The sequence below is a fragment of the Penicillium verhagenii genome (genome assembly GCF_028828195.1).
Source record: "Penicillium verhagenii strain IBT 33310 chromosome Unknown utg000005l_segment0_segment0, whole genome shotgun sequence".
NCBI classification, from domain to species: domain Eukaryota; kingdom Fungi; phylum Ascomycota; class Eurotiomycetes; order Eurotiales; family Aspergillaceae; genus Penicillium; species Penicillium verhagenii.
This window is the reverse complement of record NW_026643169.1, coordinates 500,793-518,473: the sequence shown is the minus strand read 5'-3', so window position 1 is coordinate 518,473 and position 17,681 is coordinate 500,793. Positions and strand designations below refer to the sequence as shown.

The window sequence follows — 17,681 nt, the reverse complement described above, 5'->3', positions numbered from 1 at the left end:
TGCATAGCATGTGTTGATACTACCAGGTCTACCAACAAATTCCTTGACCTACCATGGTAGGTACCGCTGATCATTCAAACAACTTCTCCATTGAGCCGGGAGCCAGAGACCCAGCGATTTTCCTTCTGTCGGGTGCAATAAACATCTCAGCAGCCTCCTCGCTGTACCATATTTCTGGAGAATAGTATACACTCCACAGCGCCTCATAAGCTAGAAATGAATTTCTCCGGATGAAGCTTTCAAAGCACATAGCTGCTCCCACGGGAGGGCAATCATCAATTGTTTGTTCACGATTCTCACGAGTCACGGCGGCCACCAACACCTGGATCCAAAATGTTTTGTGGGTGACAGAGCTCACTGGAGGGCCCGATATGCTCCACGCTTCCTCCAAAGCAGCCTTCCTTGACGTCTCATCTTGAGACTCAACATAAAGCTTTTTGTATAAGTAGAGTAACATGTGAGTGTGGGTCAAGATGACTGGGGAATCAGTCACTGGTGAATTCAACGCGACAGCTTCTTGGATAATAGTGATTGCGCGAAAAGAAAGATATTCTGCAGATGGAGACTCAGGTCCACGCTGGAAAATAGAGGTTTCCATCTGTTTGACAAGCGCAATGTTCTGTTGAGATGCAGATGATGAGATGATAACGTTAGGTAATGGTTTTAGATCCGGAGGAATAAATGCCATGCGCGCCGCGATGCTATTCCATACTTTCTCGGAGTAATACTGCTTCCAGGTACCTGAGTTCAGATCAAAGAGAGCGTTGAAGCTAGCTGAACTCAGCCTCGATACAGGGATATCGAGGATCGACCTGTTCATCGATTTGTCTGGAGCGGTATTGAATGACTGTATGGCTGCATGGACAATTTGAATCCAGAAATAGGCTTGGGTTTCAGAATATGGAGGCATGGAAGTATTTTTCTTACGCAGCCGTATTGTAGTAGCCTGTAGCGAGTCGAGTGCCTGTTTAACGACTTGGCCGCGGCGAGAACCGGATTTGACAGTATCCTGAATCACAGCAAAGGCATATCGAAGAAGTCGGTCGGGATCTTTTCCTTGCGCCGAAAATGCATCGTAGTTTGAATCCAATAATCCCGGAAGAGGCTGTAGATCTGGCAGGGACCATGATTCCCGGGCTTTTGTGCTGAACATGTGCTCCTTGGTGTAGTATACTGACCAGAGGCGAGTGTTGATGAGGGATGGCGTGTGGAGGAGAACTTCTTGGAAGTCAGTCCAGGATGGGAATTCGGATGTATTTTGGTGAGACTTGAATTGGATGATAGCATATTGTAGTTGTGTGAGCCAGAATATTGTCATCGTTCTTTGAAAGTCCTCGTTAGTATGCTTTAGGTCGTTGCAGGATATCATATTCCAGATGAGCTCCATACCGGTGTTCTGTATTTCGAAAATTCTCTGGCTTCGCCATCTTTAATCGTTTTAGATGACACAGGAAATCGTCCGCCATATAGAAAACATTGTCGCCATTTTTCAAAGATTTCAAGACAACAATGTAACCTGCCTTGAGGTGACTACGATGATTCCACTCCAGCAAATCAGCGTTGAGAAATGATTGCCAAAAATGCAAAAGAACCATCGTATCCTCAGCGCCTTCTTTCTTGATTTGAGCCCTGAGATCTGTATCTTTGTGCTCGATCTTTGCCTTCTGGGCCGGCTGCATGTGCGTAGTGCAGTGGTTCTGCGCTCTTTGCCGCGTTTTCTTTTCTTCTCCGGTCATCAAGGTAGATAGGTCATCTTTGATGCGCTGAACCCCCTCTCCAGTTTTGGTACTCACGGGATAATCAATCACCTTGCAATCGAAGGGAGTATCGAATATCTCTATTAATTTCTGGTAGTAAATCTGCCGTAAATACTCAATTTCTTGCGCAGGCGCACAGTCTCGCTTATTCAAGACAATCCAAATACTTCGATACCCCACGTCTCGCATGATTCGACCAACGCGAGAGAGCAATTCAAGATTATTGGGCAAAAATTCCTCTCCAGATGTAGTGTCATGGAAGAACAAAACAGATGTATCTGGGCTATGAAGGTATTGAACCCATTTAGGGTCTCGAAAGCAGCCCACTACGTAGATGTGGTTAGCGCAAGAATTCAAAGCTATTGAAACATTTGAATCGAGCATCTTGGAATAAGGGCAGACAGACTTCCAGTATCCCAAAATGAGAAAGTGCGTCGGTTATAAGTTATGGGGTAAAGATCGTGTCCCATGGTAGGGAATGTTTCCCAGGCATGGCCATGCAGTAGTTGAGATATAAATGTTGTTTTTCCAGTGCCGCCTTCGCCAATTAGGAGGACTCGGAAGTTGGGAGGCCCGTAGATCCATTTCGTGATATTTTCCATTGGATTGGTGAGCATTTTGAGATCAAATATGAGCGGAGGAGCGAGGTAGGTTTTTATTCGGGGCGGGGATTATGATAGAACCGTGCACTGTTCAAACCCGAATCGCGTACCTGATTCAGGTGCCAACTTGGCCAGTTGGCATTGGCTCAGCTGGTCGACCACGTGATCCATTTGCCTAGTAATTTTCAGGAGTTAGGTTTTGTGTTGCTATTATTTGTATTTTGTCTAGGCACCTCGAGTGCTGTGATAGATCAAACATTTGAATATACAGATAAATGGAGTCCTGGAGGCGAGAAATATACTAGGTATTGATGAAATCAACGCCGGGAACCTAAATAAACAGTCTCATCGGGAAAATGGGAGATTGGAACGCATGCACCTGGGCAGTATTGACATAAATTTCACGTTCGCATATGAAGTAGATCTCAGGCTCGAACCCAATGAACCCGACGTACATGCTCCTCCATATTATCCTTGCGACCGAAGAACCTGTTGCACGACTCCTCCGAACATTTAAACGAACGTGGAGCGACATGTTGTGTGTCGATGTGGCGCATCAAGCTTCCCTTTGATTGGAATGACGGTTTGCGGCAGTTGTCCCATTTGCAGATGAAAGTAGTGGTGCTTTCTCTATATAGAAATAGAAATCAGTTATATACATGATATACGTGTACATATATATAGATGGACATAAATTAATGTTTATACTTAGTACATAAGTATAGAACATAGAGCTTGCAGATGTGACAGGCGATGCGTGTTGAAATATGAAATGGAGGGCTTACCTATTGTTGTGTTGCCGGTCATGTATGGTTGTGCCCGAGGGCCGATCTCCAGCTAGAGTACTGGTAGTCCATGACTGAACACCGTTATGTGGCGGCGGGAGAGTAGACGTATGGTTAGAGCGCGGTGGGGCCAGGTTATCAAACATCGTATTGGACTGGTATCCATTGCGCATAGTAGATAGGAAGGGTTCTGTAGGATCATTGTAGACGTGGTGGGTACGGAATGGATTGGAGATGAGTGGATCGGAAGATTGCAGTGACATCTTGGTTGAAAAACGTTCCTGTGGCAAGTGAACTAGGGGAGTTGGTGGATCTATCAATAAATATCTAGAAATTGTTGAATGAGGCTCGAGCGCTTCCGAAGTGCTAGCGCTACTATGGAGTGACTGGGGCCTGTCCGATTCAAAGACATGAGTCCAATACTCAAGCTCAGACGCAGAGTTGTCTAGGGGAAGCCGATTCATATTGTATATAGAAAAAGCCGTCTCCAATAGCTTTCGAATCACAAAATAAACATGGAAGAACACAGAATATCCGAGGAGGGGATGCAGACTTATAAATGTTCTACTGTAGTAACATTGCAAGTAAATCCACCTGGGCAGTGTATACTTGTACAAAAGTTGTAAGTTGTAACTTGCGGTGTGCCGATAATGGCGCGCGGGATGGATGCTAACATTTTCAAATGGCACAAGTTGAAATGGTGGGCCATGGCGCACAGACTCCAAAAGTTATCATTCATGTCCGTGTTTCCAGAACGCTCCACGGTTAAACACTCTTCGCCCCTCCCCCTCCGAGGGTGGCCGGCCGGGTGGTCATGCTCACATGGCGGAGGGGTTTTAACCATAATGGGCCATGGTGAACACGAAGTTTCTGAAATACCCAATTTCCCTTGTTTTCTTTACCGTGACGAGATGATCGGCCGTAATATTATATCCATTTTAGGTGATGGCGTCTATCTTTCTCACGAATTGATACCAAGCATACTGAAAACTAGTACACAAGTGGTAACTACACTGGATTCGCCGTGGACGGTTGGACTCGCGACTCGTAAGGGTGGTGACGAGGATCGGACCACCATGCACGTATTCAATGTGGCGATACAGGGATAAATACATAACGTGGCTTTCTGAAAATTACCTACATCATTGGTCTGATGTCTTTGCACTGTAGCGTGTAATTGATTATTTCCGAGAAAGGGCCAACATCGAATCAATTAATGGCACATAGGCCTGGATTTCTCCCTGCCAAGCTTCAAGGTCTCTTGAGGCTCAAGTCAGTTGACAAAATTTAAGAAATGCGGCTCATGCCTCCCGTCCCCCAGCTTAGTAGGCAATAAACGTCAGCCAATAAATCTTCAAGAATCAAGAGCCATTACTAATAACGCTATTCTTCTGCTTTGTGCGTCATTGTACTGTCGACAATTACCAAAAATCAATTTGAGATCGCCGACTAGATCTTTCGGGGTAGTGTGAAAAACGCCATCTAACCGTTCTTCTGTTGTCGAGAGGTCCATTGGTGATGTAATGACATTATAATAAGATTGCAACATTGGAACAATTCGGCTAAGCCCGACAAGGCCACTAGATACCAGTTGACCAGGTATCAACCTCGGAAGGAATGAAAATGGAAGCTACTGAAAGTCTCTTTGGGGAGTTGCATTCTTTGATTGAATTATTCTTGCGCATTGGGGTCGTTAATCGTTTCCTAATAAGATAGACCCTGATGTTGAGCCCTAATCGTGGGATCTTTCCGGATATCATATCAATATTTCCATATCAATATTTGCCTTAACATCGATATTTCCTTTCAACCCGATCTTCAAGCTCATCCTTTGCGAGGATGATAGTCGCCGCCCTCACTTTCTTCCGTACCCCCACGGAACAAAACAGGAGCTGTGAGTTCTCGCTCTGAGAGACCCGCCTCAGATTCGCTCTCATACTTACCGATGACTTCTTCAGTAGAAGAGCCAGCCGAGACACCCAGTCCCGTCCTGACAAGTTCGCTTGTCTTCCGCATCTCCGTGAACTTGGACTTTGGAGGCCGCCCACGAGTCCGTGGTAGCTGGGCCCTTTTGATCTCCTTGTCGGCATAAGGGAAACGGAGAATTTTCATGATTGCGAGCCATCGTTCGGGGTCCGTACGCTGCTCCGCTCCCACTCCGACATCAACGCCATTAACCTTGACTAAGCCTAGAGTCTCAACACGATTATCACCCCAGAACCATTTTGAGCCCTCTGGAATCCGGACATCGATTTCGCCGGAATACTGACGTCCACTCAGAACTCCGTGAAGATCGTAGTCCAGTCGTGAGGTATTGAAATGCAACATCAAAGCTTCAGGCTCGTAGCACCGACCCAAGATCAATGAGGGCGAAACAATACAAGAACGTCCACCAGCAACACGATACCAGTCGCCGTAGCTGCTCATTCCGACCTGACGGAACGCGCCGAGCGTGTCGTCGTATGACATCTTCTGAAGCGGGTCTTTTGCAAAGGGGAGATCGCGGCTGAGACGGTTAGGATCGCGCGTGTACACTTTGCCCGAGATAAAAGGGGTGCATTTCTCGGCAAGGGCTGGGTCTTTGAAGTCTTCGCAGGGGTTTTTGAGACTGAGCCAGATACCTTCGACGACTAGCACGTCCACGGGGTCGACCTCAGGGTGCAAAACGTTGCCGCCCTCTTCCATTTCGTGCTTTTGCAGTCCAAATGGCTTCAGGCGGACGGTATCTCTGACCGTGACGAGCTCCGATCCGATGAAAATGCCTCGACTGTGAATCTCGGGGTTGGGCCATGTCCCACTGAAGCGGTGATGAGAGAGTAGACTCCATGACGCCATGACTGTCATGGCATGTTCGATGGAAGGATGGAGATCATCGCGCGAGATTCCGTGGAGAAACTTCTCCCATGAGTTGAACGGTTTGATGCATTTCAATGGAACGTAGTTGTATTGCGACGAGAATGACTTGTCTTCATCGTTGAGAGGGTCCGGGAGAGTCTCGACGCGGAATCCCCAATAGGACACAAGTTGGGAGGTCTTTGAGGTCTCAGTAACAATGTCCAAGAAGGTGGTTTCCTCCGTCGGGGTTTGGGTGACGACACCGGCACGCCATTGTGGAGCGATCCATTTATTGTTATCTTTGCGAATCAGGAAAGCCTTCTTTTCAGCATTCCACTCAAGTTTGCCGTCAATTTCGTAGGCCCAGAGAACCAGCTCCCCTCGACGTGGAATGAACGCTGCCTGAAGCGATAGTTGAACGAAATGATCGGCCAGGAGTTCATTGGTCAACACCCAGTCCATGTTGAGTAGGTGCTTGATTTTATCGTCAGACTGACCGCGCTCCTTCATCTGGGCAATATGGACCTTCCAGTAATCGGGGCCTTGACTGTCGCCGGGATAATCTGTTTCCGTAGTTTGCAGCATGCTTGTCACTGGAGTTGCCGTCGCTGCGATTTTCTTTGCTGCGCCTGCCCTCGGCCTTTTACTCGGGCCTGCTTGCTGTGATTCCGCGGCCCTTGCAGCTTGCATTTCAGCCTTCGTACGGCCTACAGAGCGTCAGAAATCAATATGACCCATAGTGTGGTTTTTGACTTACGCTTCCGAACCTTACGCCCCCCTGTATACCCTTGGCAAGGAACACATTCACAGGAGCCTCTTTTTCCGGTCATCAGCCACCAGAAATGCGGGAAAAAGGCCTTGCGGGATTGGTAGTAGTGGCCACTTGGGTGTCCATACAAGAAGACGTCCCGCTGCGAAAGAGGGTTAGATGATGCACAACCAAATATAGAAAGATAGAGAGACTCACAATCTCCCTGTTATTCCCTCGCGCTCTATCAAAGACTGCATATCCCCCGGGCAGTTGATCCAGTTTGTATTTGACATCTGAACAAGACCAGTCAGTATGTTGAAAAAATTATTGGGAGAAAGATGGGATCGCCAAGTTCTGGCGCAAGCATCCGCAACATGACACAAAGGGTGGGTAAGAGATCAATAGCCAGGGCCCGATAGATGGGTATGAGCTTCAGAATTCGAAGCAAGGCTTGCAGATTCTCTTCTTTTCTTCGAAAAAAAAAGGACAAAACAGAACATGGAAATGGGGTGCAGAAGCGGTTTACCTGTCTCTTTAGCCCCGGTCTTCTCGACCCACATATCACCAAGACTGCCCAACCATCGTGCATCGTCGGCCTGAGCCCAGTCGTGAGTATGGGTCGGCGATGGCCAAGTATCGCTTTTCCCGTCAGTCAGATCCGCATTAACAGGCAAGACAACTAAACTGTCATCGCTCGACATGTTGAGATAGCTAGACAGGAGTAACTTTAGACCACAAGCTATGGGGCTGGCTTCCAGCCCCAATACTTGAGATGATGAGCCAAAAAGCCCCCTATACGATTATATTTAAGTCAGACTATAAGGTATCTCGTTTTTGAAAATATTGAACTTGCCAGTAAAGTAGTAAGCGCCTTCGAGCTGATGGATGTCCGATTCGATGGAGATGATCACGTGGTGATAAGGTAGTCACGTGGAGATAAACGAAGTTGAGGCGGAGAGGAGGAAAAGAGATCGGGGGTGGGCAGAAAATTACGCGGTGAGTTGAGCCGCGTCGGTTACGATTGATTTGTACTGTACTCTCAACCTTGGATGTTGCTAATACTTTGTAATACATCGTACCTATAGTTACTAACTAGTAACTAGTACTTGTTATTTGTTATTTGTTATTTGTTATTTGTTATTTGTTATTTGTTATTTGTTATTTGTTATTTGTTATTTGTTATTTGTTATTTGTTATTTGTTATTTGTTATTTGTTATTTGTTATTTGTTATTTGTTATTTGTTATTTGTTATTTGTTATTTGTTATTTGTTATTTGTTATTTGTTATTTGTTTTTGTTTTTTGTCTCATATTTTTGATATTAAGTTGCGTTTTTTTTTTAAGGAAAAAAATATTCGAAGTAAATCCATTAGGAAATACTACAGTAGTAGGAGTTTACCAGTCCAAATCTCTAAATGCTTTAACAACTCAAAAATCCCTGTTAGTCTTTTTCACATATGTACTTTACATGTTCATCGTCTACGTATTGATAACGTGGTCAAAGTCTAGCGCCGGGTCTTCAAGGGTTGCTTTTTATGCAGTAGAACAAAACCTTGTGGAGATGAGCATGAGCGTATGGGGAAAGCTCTTGACCGGGGGTACTTCGGAAATACCGGAATCATGGGAGATTTGCTATTTTACAATTAGAAAACAAAGTATCAACAAGTATCCAAATCTATTTTTACCCGTGCATGATTATTTCCCATGTATTCACTATCACATCGTTAATTCACTTATCACAGGATTGGCTCTTGCATGCCAATTTCCCGCCAATAAGCACTCATTTCCCATCCCCTTTCTCCAGTGGATTATTCTTTAGTTAATTTGCAAAGAAAAAAAAAAAAAGGGAAAAAAACCCAGGAAAAAGGGGGGCACGATTAATTACTGGTTTACTTGGATTTGATCACCCTAGGAAGTAGATCAACATCAGTTAGAGACAAGTTAACTTCTGCAGTTCTTGTTTTGGCCCAGGCCTTTTTACACTAGTTATTGATCCATCCGTGCTCCGTACTATGGAGCTGGAGTCATGCCAGTCAAGTGGGCAACCAGCATTAAGAGGGATCCACACCAACACTAAACCCAACATAGTCGAGAATTGGTCGTGTAGCCGCCGAGGGCTTTAGTAGTGTGCTTAGTCGGGGAAAGCAAAGAAAAACAGAAAAACAGAATAGGGAAAAAAGGGAAAAAAGGAAGAAAAAAAAAAACAAGAGATCGAGTCCACATCACGTGACGGACCTCCTCTTTCTCGAGTTTCTCACGTTTGTTCAAGTCAATGTGCCTCTTCTTTTCAAAGCCGGTGATAAGTTGGGAAGTCTCAAAATTGAAGGCACAATCTTCATCTCTGTGACTCTTATTTTGCCCATATTGTATTCTGTATTCTGTATTCTGTGGGCTGGGGATCCGTCAGCCTTGGCGCAGTCCCTGAACGTGGTTGGCTCAACTTGGGGGCCAAAGGCGGTACGTGCGAACCTGAGCTTCCTTCCCCCCAAAAGCGAAAGGGCCCTAGGCGCTTGCTGATCCAGGAGGCGTGTTGACATCTTTCTCAGTTGCCGCGCTCTCTGCACTGTTGGAGGAGCTCTCCACTCGGTATTCTCGATAAAGCTCGTCTTCTCCTTTTTTGTGCTCTCTAGGGTCTCGGTGACCCTCGTCCCCCAAAGCTAAACTCCCGATGCGTGGAGCAAGCACGGGGCAAGATCCCTCTTCTCAAGCTCTCGAGTCTGCGGGCACAGCGCCTATGGATCCCTCGGGGAATTTGGAGGCCTCTGGTAAGTTCCTGAGTCGCATTCATTTGAATGCGCCTTCTGTTGGAAATCCCGCCCGTTGCTGATGTTTGTATTGCTTCCAGGTCCGGAATCGACCCCCGATCAGAAGGTCTCCGAGGCCGCTGAACCCCAGCAGTCCATTCCGGACGCTTCTACTCAGCAAGCCTCTTCATCTGTTGCAGCTACCTCCAATCAACCCGATGCCGAAGGCACTGACGCGCCTAAGAAGCGTAGTCTGTTGATCCCAATTCCGTCGCGCCGCTCTTCGAAAGCCGACAAACAATCAACGGAGAAGGCCGAGGAAACTGCCCAGGAGACCTCAACTCGCCGAAGTTCTAAAGTTAGTATTCTCAACAAAGTGCACCGTGATCGTAGTCGGGCAAGTAGCAGACGGTCACGACGGGCGACACAGGAGGCGGCCAATGTGGAGAAATCCACAGATTCGGCCACTCCGACTACCCCAGAGATGAATGGCCCTCCTCGATCCCAGAAGAAGAGCAAGTTCCTGGCTTTCCTCAGCTGCTGTTCCTCCCCTGGTGTGGATGGCGACGATGAGGCGGTTCCCGCAAAGAAATCCACCAAACAAGCGCCCGCTCCCAATCGCCTCCCGACCCCCGACAAAGCCGAAGCCCGAACGGGTGATTCAAGCGCCGCAGAGTCGAGAGACCCGGCCTACTTTGATAACGAGAAATCAGATTTGACCGTTAGCGACCAACCCAAGCAAGAAGAAGGGTCTACCGCCCAACCCCCACCTGACGCGCCAGGTGAAGGAACTTCCGCCTTAGCGAATCAGCCAGAAGTCACCGAAACTGGAAAAGAAGCAGAGAAACATACATCTACCAAACCCATCATGGCTAATGGTATTGCGCCCGAATTGAAGCCCGATGCCCCACCATCTGAGGAGGTCAAAACGCCAGAGGAGGAAGAACCCCCGGTTCTTGATACCATCTCCAAGCAACCTGTGAATGGCGAAATTGACGGTGATCACGAAGAGGACGTTACCGCCGAAGATACCTCGAACACCAGCGGCACATTGGTTTTCGCCCCGCCTCCGCCAGCGCCTCCTGCGGGTCAGCAGTGGTTGCTCCCGTCGATTCCTCAACACCTGCAGGGTCGAAAATGTCTTGTCTTGGATCTTGATGAAACTTTGGTTCACAGTAGTTTTAAAGTATGACCCCCTCGCCCCCAGTCCCATTTGGCCCGCAACTTACTCATTGCCTTGGATCCAGGTTCTTGAACGTGCCGATTTCACTATTCCAGTCGAGATCGAGGGTCAGTATCACAATATCTATGTCATCAAGCGACCCGGTGTGGATCAATTTATGAAACGAGTGGGTGAGTTGTATGAGGTCGTGGTGTTTACAGCATCCGTTTCCAAGGTGAGTTCATTCTCTTTTTGCTTGTTCTGTGACTCGGGATAAACACTAATCCAATGTGCAGTATGGTGATCCGTTGCTGGACCAGCTTGATATACACAACGTGGTTCACCATCGGTTGTTCCGAGAGAGTTGTTACAATCATCAAGGAAACTACGTCAAGGTTAGTCTTCTCTTTAACCCTTCAGCCAAAGTCTTCAAACACAGCCAGCTCATAACAATCATAGGACCTTTCTCAAGTTGGACGTGACCTCCGTGAAACGATCATCATTGACAATTCCCCTACTTCGTATATCTTCCACCCTCAACACGCGATACCCATCAGCAGCTGGTTCTCTGACGCACATGACAATGAACTACTTGACCTTATCCCCGTTCTCGAGGATCTTGCTGGGACTCAAGTCCAAGATGTCACCATGGTCCTGGACATCGCCCTGTGAATGTCTTGTCCGGAGATTTTTGTAACGCCCGAGATTCCCCTTTGAGCGCGTCGTTCCCTATGTTTTTTTTTACACTGTTGCGAGAAAAGCCTTTACTTCCCAGCATTTTCCTCTATCTCTTCGCATTTACCCCTAGTTCCCTGTTCCACTACATTGTCACTTCGCTTCTCGACGCGACCATGGACTCAAGATGGGAACTGGTTCCCTACCATGCCATGGTCCATCCGATGAATTTGTCGTTTCTACGGTTCTGGAAAGTCCAGTTTTTTCTCAACATCCGGCATTCATCATCTTTTTTCTTCTTCTTTTAACTTAGGCCTTCCTTTCCCTTCGGCATTGTGACCTTATCTGATCTTGCTCCGAGCGAGCCTCGTTTCCTAGCCCTGTCGATTATTCCCTGTCATGCCCCGATTTTTCCGATCTCCCTATCGTCATTCCATCCTTAGTCCGCATTCTCCGATGCATTCTGCAGGCGTCTGTTGGCTCTCATGTTGCCGCTGTAACCCCCTATGCGTTATTTGTTTCTTGCTTTATTGCGCCTCGCTATCCTGTCGGCCGGGTCGAGTCATCGCCACGGAGTGAATGTTGAGTCTTGGATTATTTCTAGATCACCATGGCACTGTGGAGGCACACCCGGGCTATTAATGCGTCCCTTGATCGTGCCACAACGTGCCAAGCTCGAGTTTCATTGTTGGATTGATTCCCCCACAAGCAATGTATGACTATCTGATCGATCGCGGCATTTCAGTACATACTACTCTTCTACACGTTTCACAGGAATAACAAATAGCGAAGCGTATTGTGATATTCATAATCCCTTTTTGAAGAATTAGTATGTGACTTCATAATCCACATAGAGTATTGTTCTCGACTACTACTAGTATGCTTTAACCATTTTTTGGTCATACTAGTATTGTAAGAATTGGACACGCTTACATTTGACTCATGATCTTTTTGATCCACCGCACTCCGAGTCGCGTCGCATGACTTGCATTAAATCGTCGCCGCATTAGGAACCTGCGAGGATGATCAAGGCTATAGTCAGCAACCAAATTACCAGCAAATGAGCCATAAGAGCTTCCAAGCCGAATTTTCTAGATTCAATTACATTCACCACTTTTTCTTCTTCAATTTCCAAAATCTGTGGCTTAATCTTATTCGGTCACCCACAGCAGCACCCCTCACGACCCACGAGCCATAAAAAAAGCTCCCCGCAATCATAATCGCAATCTTCCACCGCCCGCAACTTCCATCTTCTCTACACCTTCCTCTCACAACACATCCATCATGAAGAATCAAGAAGGCTGGGACGGCAAGATGCGAATGGAGCCCAAGGCTGTCATAACGAACCCTGAGGCGTTGGAGGATTCAGATTACTCCGATCCCGAGGCCCCACCAGTGGACAAGATTGATGCCGATGAAGGTACGGAATCAGCTTTGAGATGAAGCGTCGAGCTGGCGGGCTAATAACCTGCAGATCTACTGGAAGGCGAGGACGTTGATATCGAGGTACGATTTCAGTTGGAGTTCAGCCGTCTCCTTTGACTTGGGTGCTAACGCGTTCGTTCTTCTGCCAGGATATCGATCTTGTCCACTGTCGTATATCGTCACTTTCCGCGCTGCACTTGGAACGGTTTAACAAGCTCCAGGTAAACTCATCCTCCTATCCTTCCACAATCTGCACACATACCTTAGGCCCGGACTAAATGTCGCGGCGAATAACGCTTCGCGCGGACGGGCCGGTGCTGCAAACCCGCTCGCCTTCATTCACGGCAGTTGGCTAATACGGAGGGATTACTAGAGACTATGCCTGCGCCAAAACCAAATATCCCGCGTCGACTTCCCTTCCAATGTTGCCGCTACTTTGACCGAACTTGATCTTTATGACAACCTTATCGGCCACCTCAAGGGCCTGGATGAGTTTCACAACTTGACTAGCTTGGATTTCAGTTTTAACAAGCTTAAGCACATTAAGAATGTTGCTCATCTTGTTAAGCTGACTGAACTGTTCTTTGTGCAGAATAAGATCTCACAGATCGAAGGGTTAGAGGGTTTGACTCTCTTGCGGAATCTGGAGCTGGGCGCAAACCGGATTAGAGTGAGTTTATTTATTCATGAATTTCGCAGGGGGATCCTATGAGAGTTCCTCAAAACATGGAACCATGGAGCATTCGGCTGACTTGTATAGGAAATTGAAAACCTCGAAACCCTCTCTGCGCTTGAACAACTTTGGCTGGGAAAGAACAAAATCACCGAGATGAAAAACCTCGACAGCCTGTCCAACCTCCGCATTATCTCTATCCAATCAAACCGCCTCACCAGCATTACCGGCTTGTCCGCTCTCCCTAATCTCGAAGAGATCTACCTTTCTCACAACGCTATCACAGATCTTTCCGGTCTGGAGTCAAACACTACTCTACGTGTCTTGGACTTCTCCAATAACCAGGTCACTCATCTGGAGCACTTGTCTACACTGAAGAATCTTGAAGAGCTGTGGGGATCTAATAACAAGCTCGCGAGCTTTGAAGAAGTTGAGCGTGAGTTGAAGGATAAAGAGAAGCTGGAGACTGTCTACTTTGAGGGCAATCCTTTGCAGTTGAATGGACCCGCTGTCTACCGCAATAAGGTGCGCTTGGCGCTGCCGCAGGTCTCTCAGATTGATGCTTGTATGTTTCCCCCCAATTTCCGCCCTTTAATCATGATATATAAGTGCTAACGTTATAAACTAGCTTATGTGCGGGTCTGAAGTTTGCCCGTTGTAACGTTTATCTGATTGACTGTGCAGCTCGAGTAGAGCAGAGAAAGCCTAACAATAAACGAACCTACTAGGCCCTACTATGCCCATTTCAAGATCTTAATATACTCCGTAGTGTGGCCGACGGAACGAACTTGAAGGTGCAGAACTATTGGTACTTGCTTAAATGAATAGTTTTCTGCAGATGTCTTGAATTATCTCTTCAGCTTATATATACATGGCTTATATACATGAATTTTTTTTGCCCTTGTGACAATAATATTGTACATTACTAAAGAGGACTCTTTGCGTCCAATTCTCTCTCGTTATAGACGCATAGACCCCAGAGAAAGTAATGAATGCAGCTGCACGACCATCTCAGACCAGGCCCTACCAGCAGCGGTCCTCCGAACCACGAGCCCCAAGAACAAAGGGCGCAATCAAGCAGCCCTCGTTCCCCCTAGAGAAAAAGGAGAGATAAACCCCTCAAATCTTATGGGCCTCTCTCATATTTGACCTTAGCAGCCCTTTTAGGGTCATTCGCTTCCCTCCACATAGCCATTATACTCTCACCCCCAAGCGCCCGTCTGACCCCAGCAGCCTTCGCATGCGTAAGTAAAGTCAGCTTGGGCTTCCTACTCTGCAACACATCCCCCAGCGCGTGCAGCGGCACCCCTGTCTGGGGACTATTCATATCCTTGTAGACAGGATCTTCCTTATTCGGGTAAAACGTGGCGAAGTACTTGTTGCGCGGCATTGCGGTTTCATGGTTGTGGGTCGAGGGTTCAATTATGCATTTTATTGTGCCGGAGGCGACATTATCGAATATAGGGTCGTGGTTCTTGTATTTCTTTTTTGATTCCAAGGAAGACGAGGGTGGGGATTTGGAGGTTGCGCCTGTGTCTGTGCTTGTGCCTGTGCCTGTGCTGGTGCTGGTGCTTGGTTGTGATGTAGAGGTAGAGGGAGAGTCGAGCGTTACGATCATGGGGGAGGAAGCGAGTGCGCGCTGGGCGGCGTCGGGGGAGTCGAAGATGGCAATGACGGGCCGGTGTTGGTTTGGTGATCTGTTCGATTGATCATACTGTGGGTGTCAAGGTTAGCTTTGTGGTTCTTGTTCTTTGTTCTTGTTCTTGTCGCAGGAAGGCTCACCTTGAGGTTGCGGAATGTGGTCACTTCACCGAATTTTTGGAGCGCGGCTAGGATTTGTCGAGTGTCGCGTAGTTTGCGGGGAGTAGGGATCATTTGAATGTGAACTGTTGTGGAGGCGAGGCGGCCTAGGGCAGCTGGGGATGTCATTTTGGGTGGTTGGAGGAGAAATTGTGTCGGTGCGGAGATGGTTGATAACTACTAAGTTGGTATGTATGACTTGCGGTCCGCTCTTGGCGCGGTTTGGTTAGTTGGCATTTATGCGTTGCAGATCCATTGCAAACCACGATGTATCAAGATCAACACTTTATGCGTATAAAGTTCAAGCACATTGGCAAGTGGTCGATCGAATCTAGATTAATATGGATTCTTGAAAACATCATGAAGTATTGATTCAAAAACCTCAAATTTCAATACTGTTAGTTGTCTGCCATGAACATTGGAATATACTACTGCTTAACGCATTGCTTAGTCCGAAGCTTATTACAGAACGTGGTATTACAGAACGTGGGGGCCTAAGTTTCAAGTCCCCAACACGATTTTCAAGTTTCTGCATCTACAGAAACTGGTACTGTAGGGTTGGGCCTCATAGCCCACCCTAGAATCCCTTGACTTAATCACTACTAGTCATTTCACCTCTCTCTTATCTGAACACTCTGGCCGGTCTCGTCCAGAACTGCGGCCCTTGTAGCCACCATGACTTATTGTGGAAAACCATCAGCTAGCTGTGTGGCCTGTCGCACAAACAGACGTCGCGTACGTGAAAGAGCGAACGATATTCAAAAATAAAATAAAAAGAGATTTACCAAGGCTCATACATGACCCCAGTGCGATAAGAAACAACCGGGATGCGGCCAATGTGCCCGAAGAGGCGAAACATGCTCAGGATACCCAGATCCAAAGGCACTGCAGTTTCGGAATGAGACTACTCATGTTATTGGGAGATCCAGGACAAAGTGGAAGAAAGCCGAAGAGTCAAGGCATCAACGCGATTCCGGTCGAGAAAGAACCGAGCCGTTGAGTTCTGCAACAACGGACCAGTCTGCCGAAACGCCGGGATCCATACATGAACTGCAGGACAGCTTCTTGGTTCCAAGCCCAGACTCACAAACAGAAAACAGCACTTTGGATCTATCCCTTATATACACCGCTTCATATTATAACCATACACCGTCTCCTCGATATTCATTGCCGGACTCGATGGACGACCTCGGAGTGAATTACTTCATATCCACTGTCATCACGCCTCGCGCCAGTGACTCACGAGGATACTACGACTACGTCCCTGAGATCTTTCTCAGAGAAGAACATAACGAAGCCATGTTGCTAGCAGTTTCCGCCGTAGGACTCGCAGCCATGAGCAATATAAACCATGTTCCACAGTGGCTTCACCATTCACAAGCCCAGTACGCCAACGCAGTACGGCTAGTTAACCGCTCTCTCCAATCACCCACGCAAGTCCGTCGAGACAGCACTCTCGTGACAGTCTCGGTGCTCGGGCTATATGACCAGATCGCCCACAACAGCGACAGCAGACTGGATACATGGGCGAACCATGCACTGGGAGCCGCTAGTATACTCGCAGTGCGCGGTGCAGACCAAGTCACCACATCCCTGGGCACTCGGATATTTTCGCAGGTAATGGCTGATATGTTGGTCGCGTGTCTCCATAGACGTCTACCTATGCCGCCGCACATGGTGGCCTTGCGAGAGCTGTTGACACCCTCTGTTGATTCTGAGGATCTGGCGTGGCAAATGAGTGGGATTGAGATTAGCTTTCTCGATCTTTTGGTTACCTATGAATCGCTCTCATTGGTTGACCTGATAGACCGGGCTCTGGTCATCGATTGGCAGTTTCAGCAGCTTCTGGATTCACTGCCTCTGCGGGGTTACTTTATTACAATTCGAGACACATCTGTGGATCACTCGGAGGTTTATAATTGCCGCTTTGACATCTATCATGAGCCTCAGTGCGCTAAGATTTGGAACGGCGGCCGAATATATCGCAGCTTACTTCATCAGATCATACAAGAAGAGTTGTTGAAGGGATTTGCTGACAACACATCAGAAATGGTTTCGCCTCGCTTCACGCAACAACTACAATCTTCGCATGAGGTGATGTTGCAAATGCGAGACGACATTTTGGCTAGCATGCCTCAAGTGCTGGGTCAAGAAATTCCATTGTCGGTGTTGGAGACTGTTCCGTTCTCCGCGGAGAAGATGGCTAGCCTCGCTAATAATAGGGTTCCTGGAGGAGGCCATTTTGCCGTGTGGTTTTTGTACGTTATTGCCCAATTGCCAGTGACCACTATGTCTGATCGCATATGGATTGTTAATCGGATGGATGCTATCTGGAAGGAGAAGGGGATTTTCAAGGCGCGGGATCTTGCACGAAGGATTGAGGAGTTGGGTTCTGGGGCCGCCAAGTTCCTAAAGTAAACAGTGAACATTCCAGTTTTTAGATCTATGTATAACGTAAACCATTCAAATGTCT

At 47.3% G+C, this 17,681-nt stretch overlaps 7 protein-coding genes across 7 annotated transcripts; 3 read left to right on the top strand and 4 right to left on the bottom strand.

The window, feature by feature from the left end:
- Positions 1-70: 70 nt before the first annotated feature.
- Positions 71-1,318, bottom strand: N7466_003763 (uncharacterized protein; the record flags this gene model as incomplete). The annotated part of the gene is made up of 1 exon (XM_057163160.1): positions 71-1,318. One exon carries the CDS (start codon positions 1,316-1,318, stop codon positions 71-73), a length of 1,248 nt encoding a protein of 415 aa, XP_057021841.1.
- Positions 1,319-2,784: 1,466 nt separating this feature from the next.
- N7466_003762 (uncharacterized protein) lies at positions 2,785-3,407 on the bottom strand (the record flags this gene model as incomplete). The annotated part of the gene is made up of 2 exons (XM_057163159.1): positions 2,785-2,989; positions 3,145-3,407. 2 exons carry the CDS (start codon positions 3,405-3,407, stop codon positions 2,785-2,787), a joined length of 468 nt encoding a protein of 155 aa, XP_057021840.1.
- Positions 3,408-4,968: 1,561 nt separating this feature from the next.
- Positions 4,969-7,431, bottom strand: N7466_003761 (uncharacterized protein; the record flags this gene model as incomplete). The annotated part of the gene is made up of 4 exons (XM_057163158.1): positions 4,969-6,686; positions 6,737-6,890; positions 6,947-7,023; positions 7,257-7,431. The coding sequence occupies 4 exons, from the start codon at positions 7,429-7,431 to the stop codon at positions 4,969-4,971; spliced, it is 2,124 nt and encodes a 707-aa protein (XP_057021839.1).
- Positions 7,432-9,397: 1,966 nt separating this feature from the next.
- On the top strand, positions 9,398-11,307 carry psrA (putative general stress response phosphoprotein phosphatase Psr1/2; the record flags this gene model as incomplete). The annotated part of the gene is made up of 5 exons (XM_057163157.1): positions 9,398-9,494; positions 9,575-10,659; positions 10,721-10,870; positions 10,932-11,030; positions 11,095-11,307. The coding sequence occupies 5 exons, from the start codon at positions 9,398-9,400 to the stop codon at positions 11,305-11,307; spliced, it is 1,644 nt and encodes a 547-aa protein (XP_057021838.1).
- A 1,287-nt stretch (positions 11,308-12,594) lies between these two features.
- N7466_003759 (putative protein phosphatase PP1 regulatory subunit Sds22) lies at positions 12,595-14,053 on the top strand (the record flags this gene model as incomplete). The annotated part of the gene is made up of 6 exons (XM_057163156.1): positions 12,595-12,730; positions 12,785-12,816; positions 12,885-12,956; positions 13,109-13,405; positions 13,496-13,973; positions 14,037-14,053. The coding sequence occupies 6 exons, from the start codon at positions 12,595-12,597 to the stop codon at positions 14,051-14,053; spliced, it is 1,032 nt and encodes a 343-aa protein (XP_057021837.1).
- Positions 14,054-14,534: 481 nt separating this feature from the next.
- Positions 14,535-15,337, bottom strand: N7466_003758 (uncharacterized protein; the record flags this gene model as incomplete). The annotated part of the gene is made up of 2 exons (XM_057163155.1): positions 14,535-15,122; positions 15,191-15,337. The coding sequence occupies 2 exons, from the start codon at positions 15,335-15,337 to the stop codon at positions 14,535-14,537; spliced, it is 735 nt and encodes a 244-aa protein (XP_057021836.1).
- A 1,050-nt stretch (positions 15,338-16,387) lies between these two features.
- N7466_003757 (uncharacterized protein) lies at positions 16,388-17,626 on the top strand (the record flags this gene model as incomplete). Its single annotated transcript, XM_057163154.1, has 1 exon — positions 16,388-17,626. One exon carries the CDS (start codon positions 16,388-16,390, stop codon positions 17,624-17,626), a length of 1,239 nt encoding a protein of 412 aa, XP_057021835.1.
- Positions 17,627-17,681: the final 55 nt, after the last annotated feature.